A 26,978-nucleotide genomic window follows, 5' to 3' on the forward strand; every position below is an offset into this window, starting at 1 on the left:
TCTGTCCAAGGTATGGTGGTCATTTTTCCAAATTTTATAAATGTAACCTCTCGAACATGCAACTAACCCCAGGAAAAAATTCAAACGGATTATAAATGTGTCCCACCGAAACAATAGTATTGAAAGACATGAACAAAGACCATCCGATTTTAGATCTAAGTATTTAAAAACTCAAAACACATATATTTTTTAGTGGTGCAGTTTATGTAAAGCATCAACCTTAAACCATCAAAAGAAGGTGCACCTCTAAACCTTACCAGAAGATGCAGCTTAAATGTCAAAAGCACTTGCGGTGGTCTGAAAATTTGTTTCCGCTGCTAATTATAAACTTCAAAGTTTTAAAAATGGCATGAATCTCACAGATTTGTAGATATTTGAAAATGAAGGGTTCATATAAGGTATTACAAGATGCATTACTTTAAGACTTGAAATGTATTTGTTTTGTATTCCATACATCGCGAGGTCAAGATGACTAACTAAAGGGTTATTTCTCATGGGTCTTTGAGATGCACCTCATTCTATGAAAATAAAATTTATAGCCAACTTTATATTAACTTCTTCGTTTGCAATGGGAAAAAAGTTTGTATAAGGTGTTACTTTATACTATAGAAGCAAGTTGCACATCAAAAATCTATCAAGAAATGTTGTTTAGACATTGATAAATCATTCGATTGATCATCTTGACCTTGGCGTATATATATATATATATAAAGAATAAGTTAAAGTGCTAAAAATAGTGCATCTTGCGGCATATTATCTAGATCATCTATATTCCAGATTTTCAAATATTTATAAATATACCCAATCTACACCTCTTATAGAGCTTCAAATTTCATAGTTAGAAGATGAAAACAAATTTCAGACCACAAAAACTTCTCAACACAAAATTGGTATCTTTCAACAATATTTAAAGGTTCTACGTTATTTAATTGTTTAAGATGGGCACCTTGTATCAACCTCAACCCTTTAGAGAAAGGTGAAGTTTGTAAAGGTGTCCTTCTTATATTGTAAAAATAAGGCGCTCCTATATGGAAATGTAACTTCTTATCATAAAATCTTATGGTGGCTTGAAAATCTATTTTTAGCTTTTGCTATTAAATTTAAAATTTAAAAATACATCAAATCTAACAAATCTATAAATACTTAAAAATGTTCAAAATAAACGGCCCATATATCTTATAAGATGTGCTATTTTTAGGAGTTAAAAAATTCTTTTTCCCTTCAAATCTCATATATTTGAAAGTTGAGATGATTAATCAGAGGCGTTCAACAACATCGGCACCCGATCTTTTAAGAGGATTTTTTGGGTGTAGCTTTATCATCCATTGTAGGTGCATCCCACATCTTTAAAATATTATCCGATGCACCCCTTTGTCCAGAGGGAGTTACTGTATATATGATCACGCGGGAGTTAGTGTATTATGATCCCGCGGGAGCATGATATACGCCCCTGTATATAAAATCGGAGCCTCTCACTGTCGAGCGTTTATTTTCCTTTCTACCCCAGCTGAACTCTTCTCCGCACAAATTCATCTCTATTTGTCTGAAACCAAGAGCTCAGCTCAGGAAAACACAGGTACGTTCTGAAATACCTTCGGTTTATATTTGTCAATGGATTATGGATTTGTGGAACGTCTGTTGTTTTTCTTGGCTTTGCCTGCTGGTTCTGATTGCTTCTCGTTGAGTTTCGATTTTGGTTTTGTATGGTTTTTGGGAGTGCATTTCCCTCTCTCGTGACTGGTTTCGGGGAGTGGCTGCTTGTTTCCATTGATCCGTAATAGGTTTCGGTATTGGTTTTGATTCCATGAGTCTGAAGCATGTTTTTGCGACTGGTTTTTGTGAATGCCAATGGGTTTATTGCTAACGGATTTTGATTTTGGTTTTGTTAATGGATTGAGTTTTTTGCTAATAATTTTTGTGAGTGAGCTCATTTCCATCTTTTACTGATGGTTTTTTTTGCTAGAAGATTTCGATTTTGGTTTTGTATTGGGAAGGGGGTTGGCTTCCTTTTTTTTTTTTTTTTTTTTTTCTTCTTTTTTTTTTTTTTTTGAATAGATGGATAAATTTTGGAGCAAGAAGAAAATTTTTTTGGTGCTTTTTTGTGTTTCTTTTTTGAGAAATGTTAACTTTATATAAAAGGTAAAGATTACAAAATGTATACAAAAAATGGCATCCCACAGGTTGGGTGCTCCATAAATATCAAAAAGGCAGCCCACAGGACGGGTGCTCCATATACAACCAAAAAAAAAAAGCGAGAGCAAAGTAGTAGAAAAAGTGGGAGTGGAGGTAGAGGGAGGATAGAGAGATACAAATGAGATCGGGAGGAATAGAGAGAGGAGCAATAACATGCTAATATCATAAAGACTCTAAAAAGAAGAGATCCAAAAATCCTTTGCTGTCTTCATCCTGAGCGCATCAACACCAGAAATCTTCTTGTGCCTTCTTTACTTCATACTACTTCATACACCATGCTGGTGTAGCCTTTAAACCACATTGCAGAAATATGGGGTGTACCATGCGGGGTAAGAGTTGGGGCTACTGGTGTTGGTATGTATGATGGCCATGGAGCCTAAGATGTCATATATTTATCTCTCATATTATTTAATTTAATGATTTAATGTTTATCGCTAGGCATGACGGTTTTTTTAGAGAGAGAAGAGGTCATCATCTAACTGGTAGATGATAACCTCCCAAGATTGTGGGTCGTGCTTCTCAGAGTTTTTAGGAGAAAGCAGAATGTTGTAAAACGGCCTATTAGGCCTTTCATGGCTATGGAGAGGCACACACTGAGAAGTTTGAGTTCTCCTGCTTTTCTCAGGCTTTTCAGTAGAAAGCCGAATGTTGGAGAACGATTGCCTCCATCCCTAATTAGGCCTTTCATGGCCATGGAGAGGCACACTGAGAAGTTTGAGTTCTTATTGTTCTGGAAAACCTCCACTCTGCGTTCCTCAGTATCACGACACTATCTTGGAAATTTAGGGATCCATCTCTTCCCTCAAGTTTCCCTCAAGTTGTTGAATTTAGGGATCCATCTCTTCCCTCAAGTTTTCAACATTCGTATCAGAGCTTTGAAGCCCTAATTGGAGCCCTCTAGGTTACAGGGTGAAGTTTTCTTCCATTTCATTTTGTCCTCTGAAGCCTTAGAAACCTGAAGTGTTGCATAGTTGAAGGATGGAGAGCTCGCTTCAATGATCATCTACGGTTTCTAAGAATCTGCAGTGCAAAGTTTTTGTTTAGCTTGATAAAGCTCTTGTATTTGGAGAGTTCAAATATTTTGTTTTTCTTTTCCATGAGTTGAGTCATTACAAATCATTCTATTTTGGGGAACCCTCAATCCTGCATGATCTAAGGTTATAGTTTTTTCCAACCTATCGTTCCTCTGCTGCATCCTATTCCTGAAACCTTGAGGACCACAAAATAATATCAGGGAAGAAGCCTATAGAATGATAGCAGGATTTTTTTGGGTTGGAGATTTGGTAATATATATCAGCAAACAAGGTCATTTTTCTCTCTACTGTCTAGCCTACAGTCAATAAATTAGGTATTTCTTGCCATTCTTTTTTTTTTTTTTAACTTGGATTCACAAAGAACTGCTTTTCTCTCACTATTTTTTTTTTTTTTTGTTTTATTCTGATTTCCTTTATTTTGTAAAGATTTGAGGGGTGCATGTTCTATTTGTTTTTGCTATTGGGTAAGAAATCTTGCATCATCTTTTCCCTCTTGCCCTATTGCATCCTGTTGTTGTTCAATTGTAGGCACTCATTTTTAAAATAAAATTTCTTCGTGGGCTAGTAGACCCAATCATGTTTTTGGAATAGAAATCAGGGACCTTCTGATACATTTTTTTTTTTGTACTGCTGTTGTTGGAATTTTAGAGAGAGACAGAGAGACACATAACTCCTACTGAAAATCAGTGACAAAACTGCTGAAATTCAGTGCCTAAAACAATTGAAAAATCAATCTTTCATGATGGAATGAAACATTTGTTTGTGCTTGCTAAGAATCAAACTCTGAAGAGTGATAAAAATACTTGTTCTTTACTGCTAAAAATTATTGTGCAGCTCTTATTTTCTTTATTTTTTGGTTGCTGAAATTTGTGCACATCTTTTATGAAATATTGAAAACTGTTGTGCACACACTAACTGTTCGAGTGAAGGTTTACATAACAATTGCATGCATTTTTGTGGTCTATAATTTAGGGAGTTTTCTACATATTCTATTTGCATAATAATTGTCATTGTTTATCATAGTTATTATATGCTTTGGTTTCTTTAAGTGAGAAATTTCATGATCTTGATTTTGTGAATTCATTTTTTTTGTGATTATGCAATGCCATATGTTTGTTGAAAAATATCAACTATCATTGGACACCCTCTCTCTTATGCTAAGACATATTCACATATTTATAAAAATTATTCTTATGCAAGATTTGACATAAAGTAGTTGTTGCCTTACATTATTAATTTTTTGTTGCATCACAACAGTGCGAACATAAACTGTTTGAAATGTTTTTTCTTTGAGGTTGCAGCTCACTGAGAGTCGGCAAACCTATTGATTTAGCTAGCAGACAACCCTTTCTTAAACACAATTACATTTTTTGAACTTTTATCTAAAAATTTGAAATGGCATCTAGGCTAGTCATGTTAAAACTATCCAAACTTGAAAAACTCAATGGGACCAATTTTTCTATGTGGAAAAGAAAAATTAAATATATTCTTTTCCAAGATAGGGTAGATTATGTCTTAGATACAAAACCACCAGTTTTAGGGCTTAATGCCAATGGTCAACCTAGAAGGCGACTTGACAAATGGTTAGAAGATGATAAAGTAGCTAGAACTGTTATGTTAAGCTTTATGGAAGATGATTTAATTAGAGTCTTTGAGGATCACACCACAACTCAAAGTATGATGGGTGCCCTATTTGAAAAGTATGAGACCACTCTTGTGCAATTGTTGTTAGAAAAATACAATTCTTGCAGATTGAAAGAAATGGACTCAATGACCTTTTATGTCAATAAAATGACAGTGCTCGCAAAGGACCTTGCTGCATCCGAGAATCCAGTCGCCGATCCAATGCAAGTGTCCATAGTCCTTAACAGTCTCCCTCCATCTTGGGAGTCTGTTGTAATTGCATTGAACCATTCTGCACAAGGGATAACCATGTTAAATCTTCCCATGCATCTCAGTATTGAAGCTAAGAGAAAATGAGGAAGAAGTCAAATGAGCTCCGCTTTGTCCAAAGTTCATCTTCTCAGATCCCCAAGAAACTTTTCAATAATCAGAAAAATAATAGGTATAAGGGAAAGGAGAGAAATTTTAAAAATCAAAAGAATAAGGTTGAGAAGACCTGTTTTTATTGTAAGGAAATTGGATACATCAAGTTTAATTGTCCCAAGCTGAAAAACAAAAATAGAAACCAAAATAACAACCCTACTCGAAATAATCAAAATAAAAGAAAGGACTTGATCTGCGTAGTCCTAGAATCAATAGTTGCCGATCATGACCTAATACATTGGTGGGTCAACTCAGCCTCCACTCAACATGTCTCAAGGACCAAGGACGAATTCATAGAATTGAAGGAGATTGTAGTCGGTAACCAGCAGATTTATATGGGAAATGACACCTATTGTGATGTACATGCTGTCGGTACTTTCAAGCTGTGTTTACCAGGAGGAACAAATCTTCTATTGACCGATATTCTGTATGCGCTCAATATGAGGCACAATTTTATTTCTGTTCCTAGGTTAGACGACAAGGGTTATGAACTGAGATTCAAGTCTGGTCGGGTCACCATTGGGAAGCATTATAGAGCATTGGTGTACAGTACTAAAGTTGACAATTTGTACCGACTGAATATTAATGAAAGTTCATCATTTTCTGGTTATTTTGATGTCTCTTTTGATGCTTATGTATGTATGGATGATCCATATTTATGGCACTTAAGATTAGGACATATATATAAAGACAAAATGAATCAAATGGTTAAAAGAGGCTTGCTCTCCAATTTAGGAGAAATTGTATTCAAAACATGCGAGCCATATATTTCTGGTAAATTAACCAAGAAGCCTTTCCCAAAAGGGAAAAGGTTCAATGAACTACTAAGTATTGTTCACTCTGATATATGTGGCCCATTAAATGTAAAAACACATAGAGGTATAGAATATTTCATAACATTTATAGATGATAATTCACGTTATGGCTATATATACCTAATTGGTAAGAAATAAGATGCATTAGAAACTTTTAAAGAATATAAAGCTGAGATTGAAAATCAGTTAGGTAGACATACTAAAATTCTTCGAATAGATAGGGGAGGTGAATATTGCTCCGCCTTATTGACCGAATTTTGTAAGGAGCATGGTATAATTCACCAAACAATCATGCCATATACACCGCAACAAAATGATGTAGCTGAAAGGAAAAATAGAACTCTAATGGACATGTTTAGGTCTATGATGAGCCATTCAAATTTATCACCTCATTTTTGGGGTGAGGCTCTCAACACTGTAATGTATATTATTAATCGTGTCCCAACTAAATCTATAGACTTGACCCCATATGAATTATGGACAGGTAGGAAACCTGATCTTACTTTCTTGAAAGTTTGGGGTTCTTGGGCACATGTACTTATACCACCACAAAATAGAGATAAAGTACAAAGTAAAACTATAAAATTCTCTTTTATAAGCTATTCAAAAAATTTAAAGGGGTATAGATTTTATAACTATGATACTAGATCATTAGTAGAGATATGTGATGCTCATTTCTTAGAAAATATAGATGATGAAAATATTTTAAATAAACCTATTGACTTACATGAAATTGATAAAGATAAGGGTTTGGAAGACCTTGTTTCTCATACTCCCTCTACATTTGATGAGAATGATTCAATTGAATCAAGTATACTAGACAGGCCTAAAAGGACTAGAGCCCCACTTATGACTTTAGAAGAATTTTATGTATTTATGAATGAAGATAATTATTCTTCAATGAGTGAGGATACAATAGATGAACCTCAAAGCTATAGTGTAGCTATTAGCTCACATGATTCAGCTGAGTGGACTCAAGCTATGAATAATGAACTTGATTCTATTAAAAGAAATCAAGTTTGGGAGTTGGTTGACCTTCCTAAAGATAGAAAAGCCATCGGTTGCAAATGGGTCCTAAAGAAAAAGCTTAATACAAATGGATCCATTGATAAATATAGAGCTAGGTTGGTAGTTAAAGGATTTACCCAAAGGGAGGGTATAGATTATGTAGAGATTTGTTCTTCTGTAGCAAAATTTTCATTTATTAGAATCATCCTAGCATTAGTTGCATATTATGATCTAGAATTATTTCAGATGGATGTCAAAACAACTTTCTTAAATGGAGAAATAAAAGAAGATATATATATATATATATATATATATATATATATATATATATATATATATGAAACAACCAAAAGGGTATGTAATCAAAGGCCAAGAAGACAAAGTATATAAACTTAAGAAATCTTTTTATGGTCTAAAACAGTCTTCTAGGCAATGGTACTTTACTTTTCATAATGCAATCACTGAAATTGGTTATATAGCCAATATAGGTTAGACCATTGTGTATATGTCTGGAATAGTGAGAGCAATTTTGTTATATTGTCAGTATGTGTAGATGATATTTTGATAGCCGGTAATGATATTTTGATAGCTGGTAAAGTTTTTGGAGAAGCCTCATATGTATTGGGCATTAAGATAACAAGAGATAGAAATTCGAGACTTCTATGTTTATCTCAAGAAAATTATTTAAAAAGTATTTTAAAGAGATTTAAGATGGAAAATTGCAAGTCCATAGATACACCAGTTTGTAAAGGCTTAAAATTGTCAAAGAAAATGTGTTCATTAAATGATAGTGACAAAGCTGAAATGGAAAGAATTCCATATGCTCAAGCTGTAGGATGCATAAATTATGCCATGTTGTGTATATGACCTGATTTAAGGCATGCATATGGTCTTGTAAGTAGATTTCAAAGTAATCCTTGGATGGCTGGCAAGTCGTAAAAAAAATACACAGATATATTTAGAAAACTAAAAATTACAAGTTGACAGCTTAGAGGTTACTGGGTACTCTGATGCAGATTTTGCAGGAGACCCAGATGATAGAAAATCAACGTCAAGTTTGGTATTCCTCTTTGGAGGTTGATGTGTTTCTTGATCTAGCAAGAAACAAGGTTGTGTAGCTCGGTATACTATGGAAGCCGAGTATATTGCTTGTAGCATTGTTACAACTGATGTCATCTAGATAAAACACTTCATAAATGATTTGAAGCTGGATATAGCCGACAAACCTGTTAAAATTTTTTGTGATATTCAAGCTGCTATTTCAGCAATTAGAAATGGAGCTTATAGTTCCAAGGCTAAGCACATTGAAATTGATTATCATTACATTTATGATATTATTGAAAAGAATAAAATAACTGTATTTCCATCTTCAGATATGATTGCAATCCTTTGACAAATGGATTGAGTGCAGAAATATTATCAAAGCATGTAGCTTTGATGGGACTTAAAAATATTTAAGTCAGAAACTCCTGCATGGGATATTTTTCTTTGATGTCTTGATCATGAGAGGAAAAGCTGCATTAGTGTGAAAAACCCCATAACATGACTTTGGATATTTTTTATTATGAGATGTATAACTGCATTAGCGTGAAAAGCCTCATGACAAGGATATGCTCATAAATGTTAAATCCATTAAGTGGAATTATATCAATATATCTAGCCCTCATGGCCAAATGGGAGATGTTAGTATGTATGATGGCCATGAGGCCTAAGATGTTATATAGTTATCTCTCCTATTATTTAATTTAATGATTTAATGTTTATCACTAAACATGAGGGGTTAGAGAGAGAAGAGGTCATCATTTAACGGGCAGATGATAACTACCCACCTCCCAGGATTATGGACCACATTTCTCAGAGTTTTCAGGAGAAAGCCGAATGTTGGAGAACGGCCTCTTCCATCCCTCTATAATTAGGCCTTCAATGGCCATGGAGAAGCACACACAGAGAAGTTTGAGTTCTCATTGTTCTGAAAAACCCTCCACTCTGTGATCCTCAGTTTCACGACACTGCCCCTAATCTTGGGAATTTAGGGATCCATCTCTTCTCACAAGTTTTCAACATATAGTCTCCACTGAATTAGTTTTCAACATATGTGCCTTGCTTTTGAGAAGAGAGTTCGAAGGAGAGCGAGATTTTCGTGGAAGCAAAAAGAGGGTGCTTCCGCGATACAGTACCAAAGGTGGCTGCATTCTAGAAAAAATCTGTGGCAGCTACTAGGTTTTGGCTACATGGCTTTGTCCGGCAATAAAGGGGTGGAGAGTGGGGTCTGAAAAGGCCTTAAAGAGAGGTGGTAAGGCACAAGGGGAAGAGAGATGAGTATGGGTTTGAGGAGGCTTCTAGAGGGATGTGGAAGAGTGTAAAAAAAGCTCCTATTTGCCCAAAAAATGGATACCGTCTTCCTTTTTTTTTTTGGGGCTATACTATAAATGAATCATATGTTTAGGGGGAATTGGGATAGCAGATAATGGGAGCGAAAAAGGAATAGTTTAGATTTAGAGGGGGGAAGTGAGGTGATAGAGGTGGAAGGTCGTGAAAAACGTACCTTTGTGTGGCGTGGAAGTCGTTCCAAAGTATGCAGTGAAGCTTCGCTTAGATGGCTGATAGGGATCTAGAAGTGAAGTAGAGGGAACATGGATCCATAAGTGGAGTAGATGGATGAAAGAGAAAAGATGTTTTTTTTGTAAATAAAGAGAGAGAAGAGAGTTTGTGGCCTATCTGTGGCAATATGAAAGTAAACAAAACATTCATTTTTCTTCTTTTTTCCGTTTTTTTTTCTTTTTATTTTTTTTCACCTTTTTTTTTTTCTCCTTTTTTTTTTTTTTTTTTTTTTTTTTTTTTTCTCCTTTTTCCTTTGTTTTTTGTAAGAGGGGAAGAGAAAGAGTTTAGACTGGGGAGGTAGAGAGAGAGAGAGAGAGAAAGGGGAGCGTGTAACTATTGTCCAGCAATTTGTTGGGCTCCCACGCCTAAAGATGCTCCCTGTTTTGCCAGTCGGTCAGCCTCAGAGTTGGCTGCTCTGTGAATATGCGTGTAGGTAATTTGAGGGAGAAGGCTGCACAAGAAATCAATATGGTGAAATATAGAAGCTAGCGACCAAGGGAGCTGTTGTTTGACGAGTGGCCTAAAGAAGAATTTTAGAGGAGTAACTTCTACAAGGATGCCTTGAGAGTTAATTCCCAACTGAGCGACCCTCTTTAGTCCTTCAAGTAAAGCCACTGCCTCTGCAAAAGTGGAGTCCTGTATCCCAATGTACTCAGTGAAAGTGAATAAAACAGTTGTGCTATTTGCAAGTGAGCCACCTATGCCCAAGGGTCCTGGGTTTCCTAATGAAGACCCATCGGTGTTCAACTTTAGGAATCCCAAAGGAGGGGGCTTCCAAAGAGGTCTAGGTTGGTCTGATTGGGTTGATAGGTTTATGAGGCATGCCCAGTTATTAAGAAACTGTTGTAAAGGAATTGTAGAGTATATGGGGATGTTTTTGGTCCAAAGAAAAATGAGAGCAAATGAGGAGTCGAATATGGATTTTATTTTTTTCAGGGTGCCTCTGAAAGTTCGAGAATTCCTTTATAACCAAAGATTCCAGATTAAGGCAGATACAAAGAGGTGCCAAAGCTTTTTGCCATTTTTTAAGAAAGGGGGGAGAGAAAGGACTTCATAGTCTGCTATGAATGCTTCAGGGTCCCTTGCTACTAGGAAGAGAGCAGGGAAAGCCACTGAAAGAGGAGAGTTTCCTATCCACAAATCAGACCAGAAGAGACTGCAAGAGCCATCTCCTAACCTATATCGACTGCACTGTAAGAAGGCATTTCTGGTCGTGGAGATGCATTTCCACACTCCCGAAGATCCATGAGGTGGGGCTCTAGGGATCCATTCCCCATTGGTAGGACCATATTTTGCTTGTATAACCTGTTTCCAAAGGAATGGGTGGGGAGACGAAAATTTGCACCACCATTTGCCAAGGAGGGCAAGATTCATGGTTCTAAGATTTTTAATTCCAAGACCCCCAAAGTTTTTTGGGAAGCATACAATGTCCCAAGCCACTCGATGTATTTTCTTAGATCCCTCCACACCAAACCAAAGAAAATCCCTCATTAATTTCTCTAACCGCTGGATGATTGAGATAGGTATCTGAAAAAGGACATGTAATAGACATGGATGCTGGCCAGGGTGGCACAAATGAGAGCAATTCTGCGCCCTAAAGATAGAAACCTTCCCTTCTAGGAGGAGAACTGCTATGTGAATCTTTGAATGAGGTCATCCCACAGTTCCTTTCAAGGTTTTCCTAGACACAGAGGAAGTCCTAGGTATGAGGAAGGAAGAGTTTCCGTCGCACATCCCAGGCGTTGTGCTAGGCTCCTCAAATCGGTATCTCCTACATGGACTCCTAACATTTTGTCTTTTTGAGGTTGACCTTCATCCCTGTGACGAGTTCAAAGGTTCGCAGAAAACTCTATAGGCAATCAACTTGGGTTGGGTTAGCTTCACAGAAAAGAAGGGTGTCATCTGCGTAGAGCAGATGGGTAACAATTGGGCATGATGGAGAAGTACTGAAACCCGAGAGAAGGCCTCTGTCATAGAGTCTGGAGATTGTTTGGGAAAAGAGTTCCCTAATGAGTGCAAAGAGAAAGGGTGAAAGGGGGTCCCCCTACCTAAGTCCTCTTTGGGCTTGAAAGAATCCATTTGGGGAACCATTAATGAGAATGGCAAAAGATGAGTTGAAGATGCATGCCTGGATCACTTTCTCCAAAGTGAACCAAAACCCATGAGGGTCTGAATCGAATCTAGTAGGTCCCAATCAACCTTATCATAGGCTTTTTCCCAATCTAGTTTGATGATGAGACCTTTCAGACCAGACACGGACCTGGAATGTATTGCTTCATGGGCCGTCAGAGCACCATCTAGAATTTGTCTATTTGCAACAAAAGCAGATTGGGTTGGGGAGATGCCTCTTGCACACGAGAGGCAAGTACCTTCGCCAAGATTTTGTAGGATGAATTGAGGAGGTTGATAGGGTGGAAATCTGACATTCTATGAGCTCCTTCTATTTTGGGGACCAAGGCTATGAATGTGCAATTGAGAGCTGAGTTAAGTCCTGCTTTTAAGAAAAATTCTTGGAAGAAAGCATGGATGTCTGGGCTGTGGTCTCCCATTGGGTTTGGAACAAGGCTAAAGGGAAGCCATCTGGGCTAGGGGCCTTATCCTTGGGACGATCAAAAGCAGCTTTCCTGATTTCTTCTAAAGTGAAAGGGCATTCAAGTGAAGCAGCCAACCCAGGGGAGATGGTTTGGAATGCTATATTGCCTAGAACTGGGCGAGGGTGGACTGGTTTAGAGAACAGATTCTTAAAACATCTAATGAAAAGACGACTAATGTGAGAGGGTTGGGTAAAGGAGAGAGGCCCTACAATAATTTGAGTGATAGCATTTCCCCTGGGTCTTGAGCTGTAAGTTTTGTGGAAGAGACCTATATTCCTATCCCCTTGTTTAAGCCACTTTATCCTAGACCTTTGATACCAATAAGTTTCTTCCTGCTTAAGGGTCTGAGAAAGGGTGACCTTTGCTTGGATCGTTTGTTCCCTTTCTTGAGGGGTAAGACTTGGGGATTCCTCAAGGAGATCTAAATCTGAGATGAAGGTATTTAGGTTTCTAATTGGGACTCAAAAGTTGGAAGGAAGCTGACGACTCCATTGTTTCAGAGCGGCATTGAGAATTTGGAGCTTTCTGGACAACCTATACCCTACCCACCCAGAGATAGGAGTAGATGTCTAGATAGAATGGAAGAGGGGGAAGAAGGATGGATCAAACATCCAAAAAAGTTCGAACCTAAAGGCTTATTAGAACATTGTGTGGGGGTGGTATCTAGAAGAATGGACTTGTGGTCAGAGGTGGTCTTAGGAAGGGCTCTAGAGCAAGTACCTGGGAAGGAATCTTCCCAAAGATGGTTCACCAGAAAGCAATCAATCTTAGTCATAATTGGATTTTCTGCGTGGTTAGACCATGTGAAAGAGGCCCCTGATAAAGGGATATCAATGAGCGGGATGCTCTCAATGAAATCCAAAAAACCACTCATGGATGCATTGAGAGGACCAGCTGTCGATTTTTCTGAAGGCCACCTAACTGTATTGAAATCTCCTCCCAACAACCAGGGTAGGGTAGGGGGGGCCTGGGATGAGAGCTCCTGCTAGAAATAAGTTATGTTTTAACTTATTTATTCTGTTGGCTTATTATTTTGTGTTTTCTATGAATTTGGCGGGTTTTTCTACCTATTTAATTGGCTTTTTTTCTCTTGGATCTCTTGTCAATCTTTGTATCAGATTTATGCAAATAAATGGCTCCAGTATGTATCAAGAAGCACATGGAGTTTTAATACTTTTGTTTGCATTAAATAACTAGTTTGAGTTGTGCATTTGTGTTTTATCTGAAAATTCTGTGATTTTGATGGTGTACTGAGAATTTATGAATTTTAGTCAATTAAAAGCTGAAGATTCTCTCTTTTTATTTCATTGGCTTGTAACAGCATTGGTCGAACTACCATCTGATATACGTAACTAGGTGCCGAAGCAACATTCTCCAACCATCCATCTTTGACTAGTAAGATATAGAAAACAAAACATCATCATTGTACAAACCCATCATTAAATATCTCACCATCCTTCTTTAATTTCCTTCTGTTTCTATCAATTCAAGGCTTCATATCAAAGCTTTGAGTTGATGCCTAAATTTGGTAAAGTTTACGGTTTCAGTTTGATTTGCAGAGATGTCGAACTCTCTACTGCCGCATGTAACACACAAGAGCTTAACGAATACTTTCCTTCTTCCAAAGTGCCGCCATTTTTGCAATCACGAACTCCTCCCCTGGCCTTCTAGAATGTAATCCTCCCACACACACACTCACTCTCTCCATGTGTCTGTATATCTCATGCCTCTTGTTATCTCTTTTTTCCTATCCTTATCTCCTGTTCTGTCTAATTATGCATAGTTTCATCTGTGATTAATTGTTGTATCTTTATTTGTTTATTTGTGTTTAATGTATCCCTGCTTATTTGTGCTGATTCATACAATTTATATCATTTTCCATGGTATTGTTCTTTTTTGCTTATTCATTCTACTCACTGAAACTTAGCTTATGATGAAAATTATGTTGTAATTCATTTAGTTGAATGATCACAAAGTTGTTGTACCACCAAGTTTCCTTATCGGAAATTCTTTTCCCATCTAGATTCTCCTAAAACTTCTTTTGTCGCTTTCCTAATACAATCAACCATCTCATTATGTGGATTAAGATAGTTGATTGTATTGAAAAAGTGGCAAAATAAGTCTTGGGAGAATCTAAAGTGAAAAGAAATTTCGATAAGGAAACTTGGCGGTGGAGTAATGAGGTTCAAAAGGCTATTAGTGAAAATGATCATGTTATAAAAGCTTGGCAATGCAATAGAAATATTCAAAACTTAAAAAAATATAAAAATGCTAAGAATATAATAAGGCTAAACTTAAGGCATATGATAATCTATACAATAAATTGGGGACAAGAGAAGTTGAAAAGATACCTCTAAACTAACAAAAATGAGAGAGAGGAAGTGTAGGGACCTAGATTATATTCAACGGAAAATATCTCCTTATCCTTTATTTTTGACTTCTATATTTCATGAGACCTAAGGATTGAAAATATTACTTGTAAGTAAAAGGTCTCCATCTTTTCTATCTTATAACCCCTTGGACCCCTTTGACCATGAATTTTTGACCCAAAGAAACACGAAAATGACACCCTCTCCAATTTTTATTTTTTTTTCCATTAATGTTAATCTCTTGAAGCACCTTCTCTCTCTCAAATCATCGTCTCTCTCTCAAAACTCCATCTTTCTCTCTCTAAAATCCAAAGTTGCAGAGAAGTTCCCCTCTTTACATCGTCTCTCTCTCTAAAAATTATCTTACCCCTTTTGGACCCCAATATACCACAAACTCTCTAAAAATACCCACTAATCTAAAGGTTGACCAGAGATACTACCTCCACGCACGAAATGCCCTGGGCGTCCCAGGAAAAAATGCATCGAGTCACAAGAGGTGGAAGTGAGGTCTCTTCACTGTAGTAGGGCTTCGGATCAATGAGTATTTTTAGAGAGTTTGTGGTATATTAGGGTGCAAAAGGGGCAATATAATTTTTAGAGATAGAGAGAGAGAGAGGAGAGAGAGAAGTTGTAGAGAGGGGAACTTCTCTGCAGCTTTGGGTTTTAGAGAGAGAGAGATGGAGTTTTGAGAGAGAGATGGTGATTTGAGAGAGAGAGGGTGCTTCAAGAGATTAACGTTAACGGAAAAGGGTGTCATTTTCATGTTTCTTTTGGTAAAAAATTCATGGTCAAAGGGGTCCATGGGTTTATAAAATAGAAAAGATGGAGACCTTTTGCTTACAAGTAATATTTTCAATCCTTGGGTCTAACATGAGATATAGAAGTCAAAAATAGGGGATAAGGAGATATTTTCCCTATATTCAATGTATTAAGAGTGATGATCAAAGGGTCTTGGTGAAGGACGACGAGGTTAATGAAGGTGGAGAATTTACTTTCAAGAATTGTTAAATGACGAACATGTTAAAAGCACAGTGTTAGGAGGAGCCTTTGACATGAATGAGCTTGGAGGTCATAGATGCATTTGTAGGATTATGATATCTGAAGTGAAAGAAGCTTTGAGAAGGATAAAATAGAAAAGGTTTTAGGACCAGATGGTGTCTCGATAGTGATTTAGAAATGCATGGGAGAGGTTGACATTCTGGCTGACCAAGTGTTCAACAAGATGTTGACAACAAAGAAAATGCTAGACAAATGGAGAAAAAGATATTTACAGCAAAGGAAACTATCGAGGAATTAAACTTATGAGGCTGTGGGAGAGAGTGATTGAGCAGGGATTAAGACCTGAAAGGAGTTTATCAGAAAATCAATTCAGTTTATGCTAGGGTGGTCAACAATTGATTCTATTTTCCTACTTAGGCCACTGATTGAGAAGTTTAGGGAGTAGGGAGAAGGGATAAGACCTCCACATAGGCTTTATTGATTCAGAGAAAGTATATGACATGTTACCTAGAGAGTTAATTTGGTAAGTGTTGGAAAAGAAAGGAGTCTCTAGAGGATATATTGATATGGTGACAAATGTGTATGAAGGAGTCCTAACAAGTGTGAGGAATAGTAGAGAGACAAGTTAGTTTTTAGTGACAGTTGACGTACATCACGGTTTAGCATTGAGTCCATGTCGCTTTGTTTTGTATATGGAGTTATGGACAAGTTAACTAGGCATCTATGAGATGAGGTGCCATGGTGTATGCTCTTCGCAGATGACATCGTTTTGATTGGTGAGTCTAAACGCACAGTTAGAATTATGGAGGGATGCTCTAGAATCGAAAGGTTTTAAAATAAGTTGGACGAAGACATAATACATGGATTGCAAGTTTGGTAATACTAGGAGTAGAAATGAGGAAGTAGGTAAAATTGATTGCTAAGAAATCCCTAGAAGAGATTATTTTCGATATCTTTATTTGATAATCTCGAAGAATTAAGGGATTGATGAACATGTTTCGCATATAATTAAAGCTGGAAGGAGGGAGTGGAAATGTGCATCTGGAGTTTATGTGATCGCAGCCTACAGATGGGAAAATTCACAAAGCACGGCTGTAAGACCAGCCATGCTTTGTGAGACGAAATGTTGGGTGGTCAAGACTCAAGAAACAACATATTCATATGATGTGTAGCTAAGATGAGGATGTTGAGATGGATGATTGGCAAGATAAGAAAGGATAAATTTTGGAATGAATACATTCAGGGGAACTTAGGGGTGGTTCCAATAGGTGATAAGATGAGAGGAAGTAGACTTAGATGTGTTAGCCATGTGTAGCATAGACCTAATATAGCCCAGTTAGGAATGACATTTGGTTCAAGTTGAAGGCTCTAGAATGGTTCAAGGCTCTAGAAGGGCAATGAGAATACCCAAATGGATATCGTTGGAAGTAGTGAGAAGAGATATGGTGACTTATAGTTTGATTGAGGGTGTGGCCGACCCCAAATAATTTGGATAAATCTCGGATAATGATGATTATAAAGTTATTCCTACACAATAGTTTACTTCCTGTTAGATAAGCAGTTATATTTCATTTCTTTTGTAACGATACGTAGTTTGGGAAATTGTGACCTTGAGTAAAATATTTTATATACAGATAGTTCTTTTCAGCTTAAGACTCACGTGAAATGTGTTTGTTCATTAAGCATATTGCATTTTGGGTTTTTAATTGCTCATATTTCATTGTTAAGGCTTTGTGAGTCATTAAAAATTGAAGCAAGCTTTTCTCACTAGGACCATGTCATTGTTTTTCATTTTGGTCATGCCTGAAGAGCTAAGTTAGTTGAAATTAGATTTTAATTATTTTTCAACCATCAAAGCAATTTAGTAAAAACTATCCATATGTTGTATGTGGATGTTCGGCATGCCTATATCCACTGCAAACAAGATTGAGAAATTAATGAGAGATTTCTTGTGGGGTGGCTCATCAAACAAAGGCAAATACACTTGGCTAAATGAGAAAGAGAGTGCCTCCCAAAAATGAAAGGGGGTTTGAGGATTAGAAGAATCAGGGAAACAAATTCAGTACTACTGGCCGAGTGGTGGTGGAGGCTTGGTACACAAGAAAATCATTCATGGAAATAGGTAGTGTTGAAAGAAGTATTGGGAGGATGAAGCAGGATGGCTACTCGAGGCAATGAAAAATAATAGCAGTCTTTCAGGGGGGTGGAAATAGTTTAAACTGATTTTTATAAGACTTTCCCTTTATTTAGAGCAAAAAGGATAAAAGTGCAATATAAGAGGCGAACAAGATGCTGGATGGGCCATGAACCAGTCAAGGATAGGTACCAGGCCCAAACATCAGAATCGACGAAGCAGTGGAAAGAGAGGGGCTCCAAGCCACCTAGACCATCAGAAGAGCATTGAAACAGGATGAGATCAAATGTTTGGCTAATTCCTAGCAGAATTATTAGTGGCACTTTTATATTTTGCAAGGAAAGAAGACAAGCTGATATCGAGACTTGATACAAACGTATTTTCATTCAAGTCCACATATCAGATTTTGACTCAGTGGCAAACATTTGAATAATAGTTTTATCGATTAAGCCACCTGCTTCAGCTTCTTGTAAGATATGGATCATTCCTGCCCTCCCTAAAACTCAAATTTTTGCATGGCTGGCCACAACAGAGAAAATTCTTACAGTTGATCATCTGGTAAGGTGAGGAGTGAGCATCCCAAAAATCTGCTTGATGTGTGAACAAGAGTCAGAAACAGTAAATTACCTTCTTTTGTATTGTCCAGTAGCTACCAATATATGGTCCTTTGCATTGAACCTGTTGGTGTTTAGCTGGGTCATGCCAAGACTCAATCAAAGCGATGTTTCAGTAGTGGTAATGTGGTATATCCCAATTGCCCAAGTTGGATCGCATATTATAGCTTGAGCTAAATGAATGGTGCTTCAATGACTAGAAACAATGTGAGGGGAAGAAGGAACAAGCAAATAAAGGTCTTTGTGGCCTCATGGACCCAAGCAGGGAAAGACTTCTGGGGATATTCCATGATTGATTTTGAAACTAAGTGGTAAAAAATTATTCAAAAAAATAAAATAATAAACAACTAAGTGCCAAGAAAGTTGCAAAAGGAAAGATGCCAATGGAGGTTGGACCCAATATGTGAAAATTACCTCCAGCATGCTTTGTGAAGCTAAACTTCCACGGAAGTTCAAATGGGCTGGAAGCTTCTTTCTCTGTTTTTTTGTTTTTTTGGGTGGGTGGGGGGGGGGGGGGGGGGTTTCCAATGACAATAAAAACATCTTGTTGACTTTCTCAAGCCCTATACATGAAACAAATGAGTCTATGATGTAAGCGAGTCTATGTAAGCGAGTCTATGATGTATATATGGTTCTATGTAAGCGAGTCTATGATGTATATTTGATGTACATACAAGTTTGATCAATGGAATCTTGTTAACATTAAAAAGGAAAATGAAAGTGAAGGAGCAATCTTCAATGCAAAACGTTATGTATTTACCTATTATTAGATATATATATATATATATATATATATATATATATATATATATATATATATATATATATATATATATATATATATATATATATAAAAGCAACGGAATTCTAGGCTCTAGAGGGATTTGGTTTTGGTGGTGCTCATAATTTACGAGAGACGCTTACTTATAAATCCGACCGTATTAGAGCTCATAAGGAACTACTTGGTACCACGATCGTTGGAGGAACATTACCTAGGCTTGAAGGTGCTCTAAAATCTTTTCGATTGCTCATTCGAGTACTACGATCTTTGGCTCTGAAACTGAAGTGTTTCCTTGTATCTAAGAAGAACTTCCAGATTAATAGGAAGGAAGCTTGATTGGAATGAATTAGAATTTTTCTTCTAAGATCGACAGATATAAAGATCAACAACTTCGAATTGTATTAGTTTCTCCTTAACAAATAATTGCTTAGGCCAACGAAATCCTACCTAATGGGGTGATGGTTGGAGAAGTGACAAAACCCAGTAGTTTTCAAGCAATAAACCAGAAAAATATGGATTGTTTTGTGAAAGAATCTTTGGGGGCCTATAAAAAGTGGAATTTGTGCTTGTGGAAATTACCGAATCATTGGGGATGAAAAAGAAGACCCGAAATTTTGTGAGCAATGCGAAGTCGAATTTGTTGCTTCTTGGATACGAAGATATAAAATGGGATACGTCAAACAGGCATGTCCTGTGACTCATGTGTGGTATTTGAAACATCTATGTGAAATCTTCAGTTTATTCTTATTTCTCTATCCCTATCCCATGGGTACAACTTTTGAATCACTAGATAATTTTATTCTATATGAAAGGATATTACTACATTCCGATTTCTTCCCAATATCTCCTAAGACAAATCCCGAATTGAATCCCAATTTGACGGGTTAGTGTGAGCTTACCCATGCAGTTATGCACTCTCCGAGTAAGAATCAATTTTCCGAAAGAGAGATATGCCTTTAGGAGCAATTGCTAAAAGGGCTTTGATGGGTGGTTTCGTTAGAATGGGCAAATGAAATAACCATGTTAGTAAATGATGCAGAGAAGGATAGTGGCATTGATCAGCAAGAATCTTAGCAAACTCATGAAATAGCTTAAGCTAACCTGAGTAGAGCTGAAGGCAAGAGACAAACAACTGAAGTGAATTTAGCTCTTAGACAATCTAGGACACGAGTCGACGCTATCAACTCAGCGGTAGTGTATTGCCATGGTAATGCAAAAGTCATCGGTTCAAATTTGATAAAGGGCCTCCCACGAAGCTCCTGTCTTCATTTTTTTTTCGCAGACGATAGAGAGGTTTATTGATATTTATGATAAAAAAGGGAACATGCTAGACCTCATATAATAACTGTCCTAGTTCTACCCTATCTTTTGTTTCATTTCTGAGAAACAACCTATTCCATAGATGTATGGGCTGGAATTGACGAACGACCAATATTGATATTAGTATTTATTACTGTCAAATAGGAATAGAGATGGGGCTTGGCAAAGAAGGCAACAGGTTCTGGTCCTGATATTTGGAGGTTCGAATCCTTCCGCCCCTGACCAAACTCCTTGGTATTTTACTGTACTTGTGTATCATATTTGTTGTGGCAAATTTCTTAATTGTTCTTCTTTTGTCTATATTTTTTTTTTTTATTGATAAAATAAAAGTACAAAAACCTTAAAGGAAAATATGTTGGCCAATAGATGTAAAAGCGACAATTCAGGACTACTGCACCAGAAATGTTTCAATAAAAAACAACTATCAAAGTATACCTTTATTGGCAAGGGTGTTGGCATTGTCATTGGCTCCTCCAAGAATGTGTACTAGTCAAATCCTTAGTGTAAAAAATGTCAAATTTCGTGCCAAATAACGTAGCTACCCTATATGTAATGGGGGATCTTTTGCAGGCACATCTTATGACATTCAAGCAGTCCCCCACTACAAGTAGCAGGCACTCTAGACACGGAGGGGCGAAGCTGCAGGCCAGTAGGCAATGCATGAGCCTCTTCTAGTGCAGAATCAATGAAAACAGTGCTTCTGAATAGCTTTCGAGCTTTACATCCCAAATATTGCTTCCAATTTGGTCGAAACAAGCTGAGTGATAAGTGATTATCTTTTGTGATAATTTTATCCTTTTTGGTTTGCGATGAAATGAACTGTTTTGGCCAAGTTGGCAGCGAGAATATACTTTTTAAAATGCTGATGTGTAGTTTGGAAGAAGTACACGAGTTTGGACTGATGTGTTTGGCGTTTTGACTTTTAAATGAAAGCATGTCTCTTTGACTGTACGTGCAGTTTGTATAACTTTTTCATTCTGATAGAAAAAGAGCTCCCAGGACTATTTTTCATGCTTCTGTACGAGCTGCTTCAAACATAAAAAGAAGTAAATATCCTCAAAATGTGGATCTCCCTCCTATCCTTCCAAAGAACAAGAAAAAGCCATATCCAATTCCACTGAAGACAATACAGCGGGCTGCAAGGGCAGATAAGAAATTAGCTGAAAAAGGAATAGAGAAGCACCTTGAACCCCCAAAGAATGGATTGCTGGTTCCTGACCTCATTCCTGTGGCACATGAAGTGCTGGAAGCATGGAAAAGACTGATAAAAGGCCTTGCACAGCTCATAGATATCGTCCCTGTCTATGGTTGCAGGTAAGCCATGGAAGAATTATATGTGATTTAAAAGTAAGAACCAAGATCCTCGAGTTTTGAAATTTTTTCAGCCATGCGGTTATCTTATGAAAATAATAAAAAATTTGCTCTGATTACACTTATATTTGCTTGAGTTTGAAAAGTTTTGGGGTATTTTATTCTTATGAAAATAATTAAAAATTGTTCTGATTGCTCTCATGTTTGCTCAAAGTTGTGCTTAAAGTGATCCAGAGTTTGCAGATTCAACTTCTACAGAAACAAGCAGAACACCACTCTTACATAGTTGCATATTTCACTAGAATATTTGCTGGAAAATGTTGTGTATTAAATTGTACTTTTCTGAAAAGGATTTCTTCAACATTGAAAAGGTGTTGTTTTTCATCTGGTCAAAGCATGCTGGCCTCTGGAATACTCTTCAGACACTGTGACAAGGAAAATGGTCTTAGATATTTTTATGCCAACTATCCATTTACTCCCTAGGGAAAAAACCAAGCTACGGGTATTTTTAAGGCCTCAAACGCTGGGGTGTATCTTCTAATTGCTAGATACTACCTCGAAAAAAGAAAAAAAATTCAAATACATGCTCTATGAGCCTGGGAAAAAGTGTACCAAATTGAACAAACATCGTCCATTTGGATAGCAAGATATAAGTGTTAAAGAGCTCAAAATCTAGTTTTTTTTTCTTTTAAAGAAAATAATCATCTGATGATATTTAAATGGATCCCTAATTTTTAGATCCAAAAATCTTTCCCAGTACATTTTTTACCCAATGAAGCAAATGAAAAGTTTTGCTCTGCAGGAGCATAGTATATGTGCTCTATTTTATAGTATAGTTGTTTCTCTAGTGATAAAAGAACTGAATGTTCCTTAGAACCTCAACCATGAAGGACCTGAGTGGAGGAAAGGTTCATATCTGAATGGTTGGGCTTTATGTGCAGCATATTGTTTATATGCTACATGTATCATGTTATTCTTTCTTTGCACACATTTGTTGATATCAGTGTTTTAGAACTCGGTTCACACCAAGGACTCGGCCCTGGCCCAAGCTGAGTCACTTGGGCGAGTCTCATCCGAGTGGACTCGCTTGAGTAGTAACCACTTCAAAAACCTAAAAAAAGAAAAGCAAAACTAAAAAATAAAAAAAATAGGGGGAGGAGTCTTTTGGCCATGTGCCCAAGATATAGAAAGAGCTCCAGGAGCACCCTTTGGCCACATCTCACCCACAGCTCTCCCTCTCTCTCTCTCTCTCTCTCTCTCTCTCTCTCTCTCTGGCGCGCGCTCCATGTCTCTCCCACGGCCTTCTCTCTCTCTCTCTCACAGATTTCCCTCTCACTGATGGAGGGAAATTTCGCCCTCAGATCTCTCTCTCTCACACACACAGATCTCTCTCGTTAGCTCTCTGGGATCTCTCTCTCTCTCTCTCTCTCTCTCTCTCTCACAAACACACACACAGGGATCTCCCTCTCCCTTTTTTAATGAATTCTAAGTTTCCTTCAATCCAAAAGGTTCATAGTTTCCATGAATTCAACAGTCACTGAGGATTTGGTATTGAAATGCCTCTCATCACTTTATATCCAAACAAAATGAAAAATGGTTAGAAAAACAACAATAAAATTTTTGGAAATGTACCCTACCCACTCTTTTTTCTTTTGGAAATAAGTAAGCTATCCCTATAATGTTAGATACAAGCGATCCAATGGCCATCAAAAGCCAATCCCAGTTATCAGCATAGGAGAAGTGCTTAAAAATGGGATCTTCTTCCTTGGCTCAGATTCCTCAAGTGTTTTCTTCTCTTTACTCAGTGTTCTGTTCTTTTCCAAAGCTTCCACTCCAGAAATGGTTGCCGCAATCCTTTGTTTTCCTGTGAGAAAGGGTGTTTTGCAGCAAGATGAAGGTTTTCTTTTCTGTTTCTGAAGCAAAAAGCTACAGAGAGTGAGAGAGAGGGGTGAATTTTTTTTCTCTTTTGGGGGTGGAGGGGAGGCACGCGTTTTATTGTGTGAAACCCATGTACTGAGGTGTATATGGGTACTCATCTTGCCAACAGGGAGAGGCTGAGTTACTCGGCGGAGTCCAAGTGGACTTGGCTTAGTCCAAGAACACTGGTTGCAATGCAGACTTCGTAACAATAACATACGCATAAGATATTGGTGAACAGCAATATGTCCTTACTTTTATTGCCTGGAAATAGACTTGGGAAGTAAAAGTTGTTCAGGATAATGTTGTATTGACAAATATATGTTCACCAAGAGTTTCGAATGACGAGATTGTTTTTTGGAGCTTGGAAACAATTGATCATTTATTGTGTTCTTATTATAGAAAGAACTTCTACAATAGACTTTTTCTCAATTAGTTCTTTCTTCTGTATAGAAAAGTGATTCATGCTGAAGTAGTTAGGAGTATTTTGGTTTCCTAAGGTTTTGTTGATATTGACATCTGTTCAGTGATTTTCTATTTACTTGAAAAATATAATAATCATGAACAGAAAAGGAGTTATTCAATTTTGTTTGTAAATAACACTTTTCTACGGTTTAATAAATTGTGCTCTTGGTCTTATGGACTCATACCTGGTGGGAGGCCAGTCAGGTGGCTGACACACTGGGTAAGGAGGGCGCTTCACAATCCATACCAAGGGGACTTTGATTTGGCTCTTCCTGCTATAATGTGTTTTTGTTGGATTGTATAGCATTTTTTGGACTTAGGACTTTTCTGTCCCCCTAGAGGACAGTATTCTTTGTACATTGTACAGCTCTCTTACTTAACACAAAGTTAACAGATTCACAAAAATAAATTGTGCTCTTGGTCATTTTCACACAAAATTAACTGCATCTTAAAATGTTTTACATGAGAGACGTGATTTTATATGTTTCTTCATTATAATGGTGCCTTTGACTCAAATTCCAGAAAGCTGTCGATTCAGGTTCTTTCCTTCTATGCTTTTCTGTCTGATCAGTTATACCCATCAGTAAGTTTATGTTGACTAATCTCATGCACGCAGCCACTGCACGGAAGTCCATGTCGGCCCTGTTGGCCACCTCATCCAAAACTGCCTGGGCCCCAGCAACGTGAATCGCCGCAGCCTGCATGAGTGGGTGCGGGGCTCCATTGACGACGTCCTTAATCCCACAGAGTCATACCACCTCTTCGACCCCTTTGGCCACCGTGTCAAGCATGATACCCGCTTCCGCTATGACCGCATCCCCGCAGTCGTTGAGCTCTGCATCCAAGCTGGTGTTGACCTTCCCCTATACCCCTCTCGTCGCCGCCTTGTTCCCATCCGAATGCTTGGAAAGAAAGTGATCGATCGTGGGGGCTTTGTCGATGATCCTGAACCCCTTGTGGGCCCCATTCCTCCATCTTGCCTTGGGCTCGATACACATGGGATTCATCGATCAGCCGATCCACCAGCATTGCCTGCTTCTCTTGTAAAGGAGATTGCGGAGGAGACTTTGGAGGCTTGGGAGGCAGTGAGGGCAGGCGTTGGGAAGCTGAGAAAGTACAGTGTGAAGGCATGTGGGTATTGCTCGGAGGTGCATGTGGGGCCTTGGGGTCACAATGCGAAGCTGTGCGGGGCATTCAAGCACCAGTGGAGGGATGGGAAGCACGGGTGGCAGGACGCCACCCTTGATGAGGTGGTGCCGCCTAACTATGTTTGGCATGTGCGGGACCCTGACGGGGAGCCGCTGAGAAACGGGTTGAGAAGGTTTTATGGGAAGGCGCCAGCAGTTGTGGAGATGTGTGTGCAGGCAGGGGCCGAGATCCCAAGACACTACAGGCCCATGATGAGGCTTGATATCGTGATCCCTGAGTGTGATGAAGCACGGCTTGTGGCTTGAGGTTTACTATGTCATAAATTATACCACCATTGATAAGAAGAGGTCAAATGTATCTATTGTAAGTAATCATGGTATTTCGTTTTAGATTATAGAACTAGAGCTTTGTATTTCATTGTAGTTTTGGCTCAGGTATGAAAATTTTTGTTTTTAGCTTTGATTAAGAATTCCGCATTCCAATAATGAACTGTTATGGAGAATTTTTTTAGAAAATGTGGATGATTTGTTTTGAGGTATTTTTATTACATGATTAGGTTTTGAAGTTTCTCTGCATAACAATTCAAACCATCCCATATTGAAAACCTGAAATCTACTTTATATGTGTTCTGGGTTTTTTTTGGCAATTATAGTACCTATTAGTTTTTATTTAGCCTTTCATAACAAAGGGCACAAAAAGATCTTAATTTTTTGACTTTGCACATAACTGCCAACTTTATCTAGCATCTAGCCCAAACTTTATATGTTTCAACAGTTTGAAGTGTGAGTTTCTTCACAGCCTTGAAGGTCATTGTTGTCTAGTAACAAAATGGTTCCCACTCATTCCTCATCCCAGAAAGATCAACATAAAAAACGAACCAAGCTTGCCATCTAAACAATTTGAAGGCACTTCTTCATACACTTGTATTATTTTAATATATGATTGGAAATATAGACCAGCTTGTTGCCCCTACATGATACAGCCATTGAACCATTCCATCCCTCCAAGGATATCTTTCTATGGTGTTTTCAAAGGCCTCTGCCTCCCCCGACAACCCCCTCCCCCTATCTCACCCCTCTCTCTTCCCAACCTAACCCACCCCCACCCTCTTTCTCTCTCTTTGAGATGAGAGCTAGTACTTTGTAATCTCTCTCTCTCTCTCTCTCTCTCTCTTGTACTCTGTAATCTGCCTACGTGTGTGTGTGTTGTGTGTGTGTGTCCGCTGTTTAACTCTTTACATTGTCTTTCATGCACTCTTGAAACTTTGAGAGTGATCTCACATGGGGGTGCAGAAATAAGAATCAGAGAAGGTGGGTGCATAGAATAAACTTCCAAATGTTCTCTTCCACATGCTGGCAGCCGTCGCAGCTCCCCTTGAGATATCGATTCCCCAATCTTTACCGACTGGCCAGAGATTGTGACGCCTCTGTTGAAGATTATTTCCAATTGGTAGGTCCTTCTCGGTCTTGGAACCCAAATTTTAGAGGACATCTCTGTGAGGGAGAGTTCGAAGCATTCCTTCAACTCTTGGCCCTCCTCCACTCAGTCTATCTCTCTCCCCATTGGGAGGACCAAGTTATCTCTTCCCTAACTGTAGAAGGCTCCTTCACAGTTTCTTCCTTCTACCA

At 37.9% G+C, this 26,978-nt stretch overlaps 1 protein-coding gene across 18 annotated transcripts; it reads left to right on the forward strand.

Moving 5' to 3' along the window:
• The first annotated feature begins 1,409 nt into the window (after positions 1–1,409).
• Positions 1,410–25,865, forward strand: APO1 (APO RNA-binding protein (DUF794)). Of its 18 annotated transcripts, none has more exons than XM_088864361.1 (6): positions 1,481–1,576; positions 13,613–13,686; positions 13,851–13,965; positions 20,653–20,742; positions 21,508–21,822; positions 24,818–25,865. In XM_088864361.1, exons 3-6 carry the CDS (start codon positions 13,853–13,855, stop codon positions 25,653–25,655), a joined length of 1,356 nt encoding a protein of 451 aa, XP_088720487.1. In that variant the 5' UTR covers positions 1,481–1,576; positions 13,613–13,686; positions 13,851–13,852; the 3' UTR covers positions 25,656–25,865. The 18 variants fall into 18 exon arrangements, with proteins under 18 accessions (XP_020526007.2, XP_088720485.1, XP_088720486.1 ...); XM_088864364.1 differs by having other exon boundaries at positions 1,489–1,576; positions 13,839–13,965; XM_088864363.1 differs by lacking the exon at positions 1,481–1,576 and adding an exon at positions 2,289–2,522.
• The last annotated feature ends 1,113 nt before the right edge of the window (positions 25,866–26,978 follow it).

This window comes from Amborella trichopoda, chromosome 4 (genome assembly GCF_054954075.1).
Source record: "Amborella trichopoda isolate Santa Cruz 75 chromosome 4, AtrichopodaSantaCruz75HAP2 v2.0, whole genome shotgun sequence".
In the NCBI taxonomy this organism is placed as follows: Eukaryota; Viridiplantae; Streptophyta; class Magnoliopsida; order Amborellales; family Amborellaceae; genus Amborella; species Amborella trichopoda.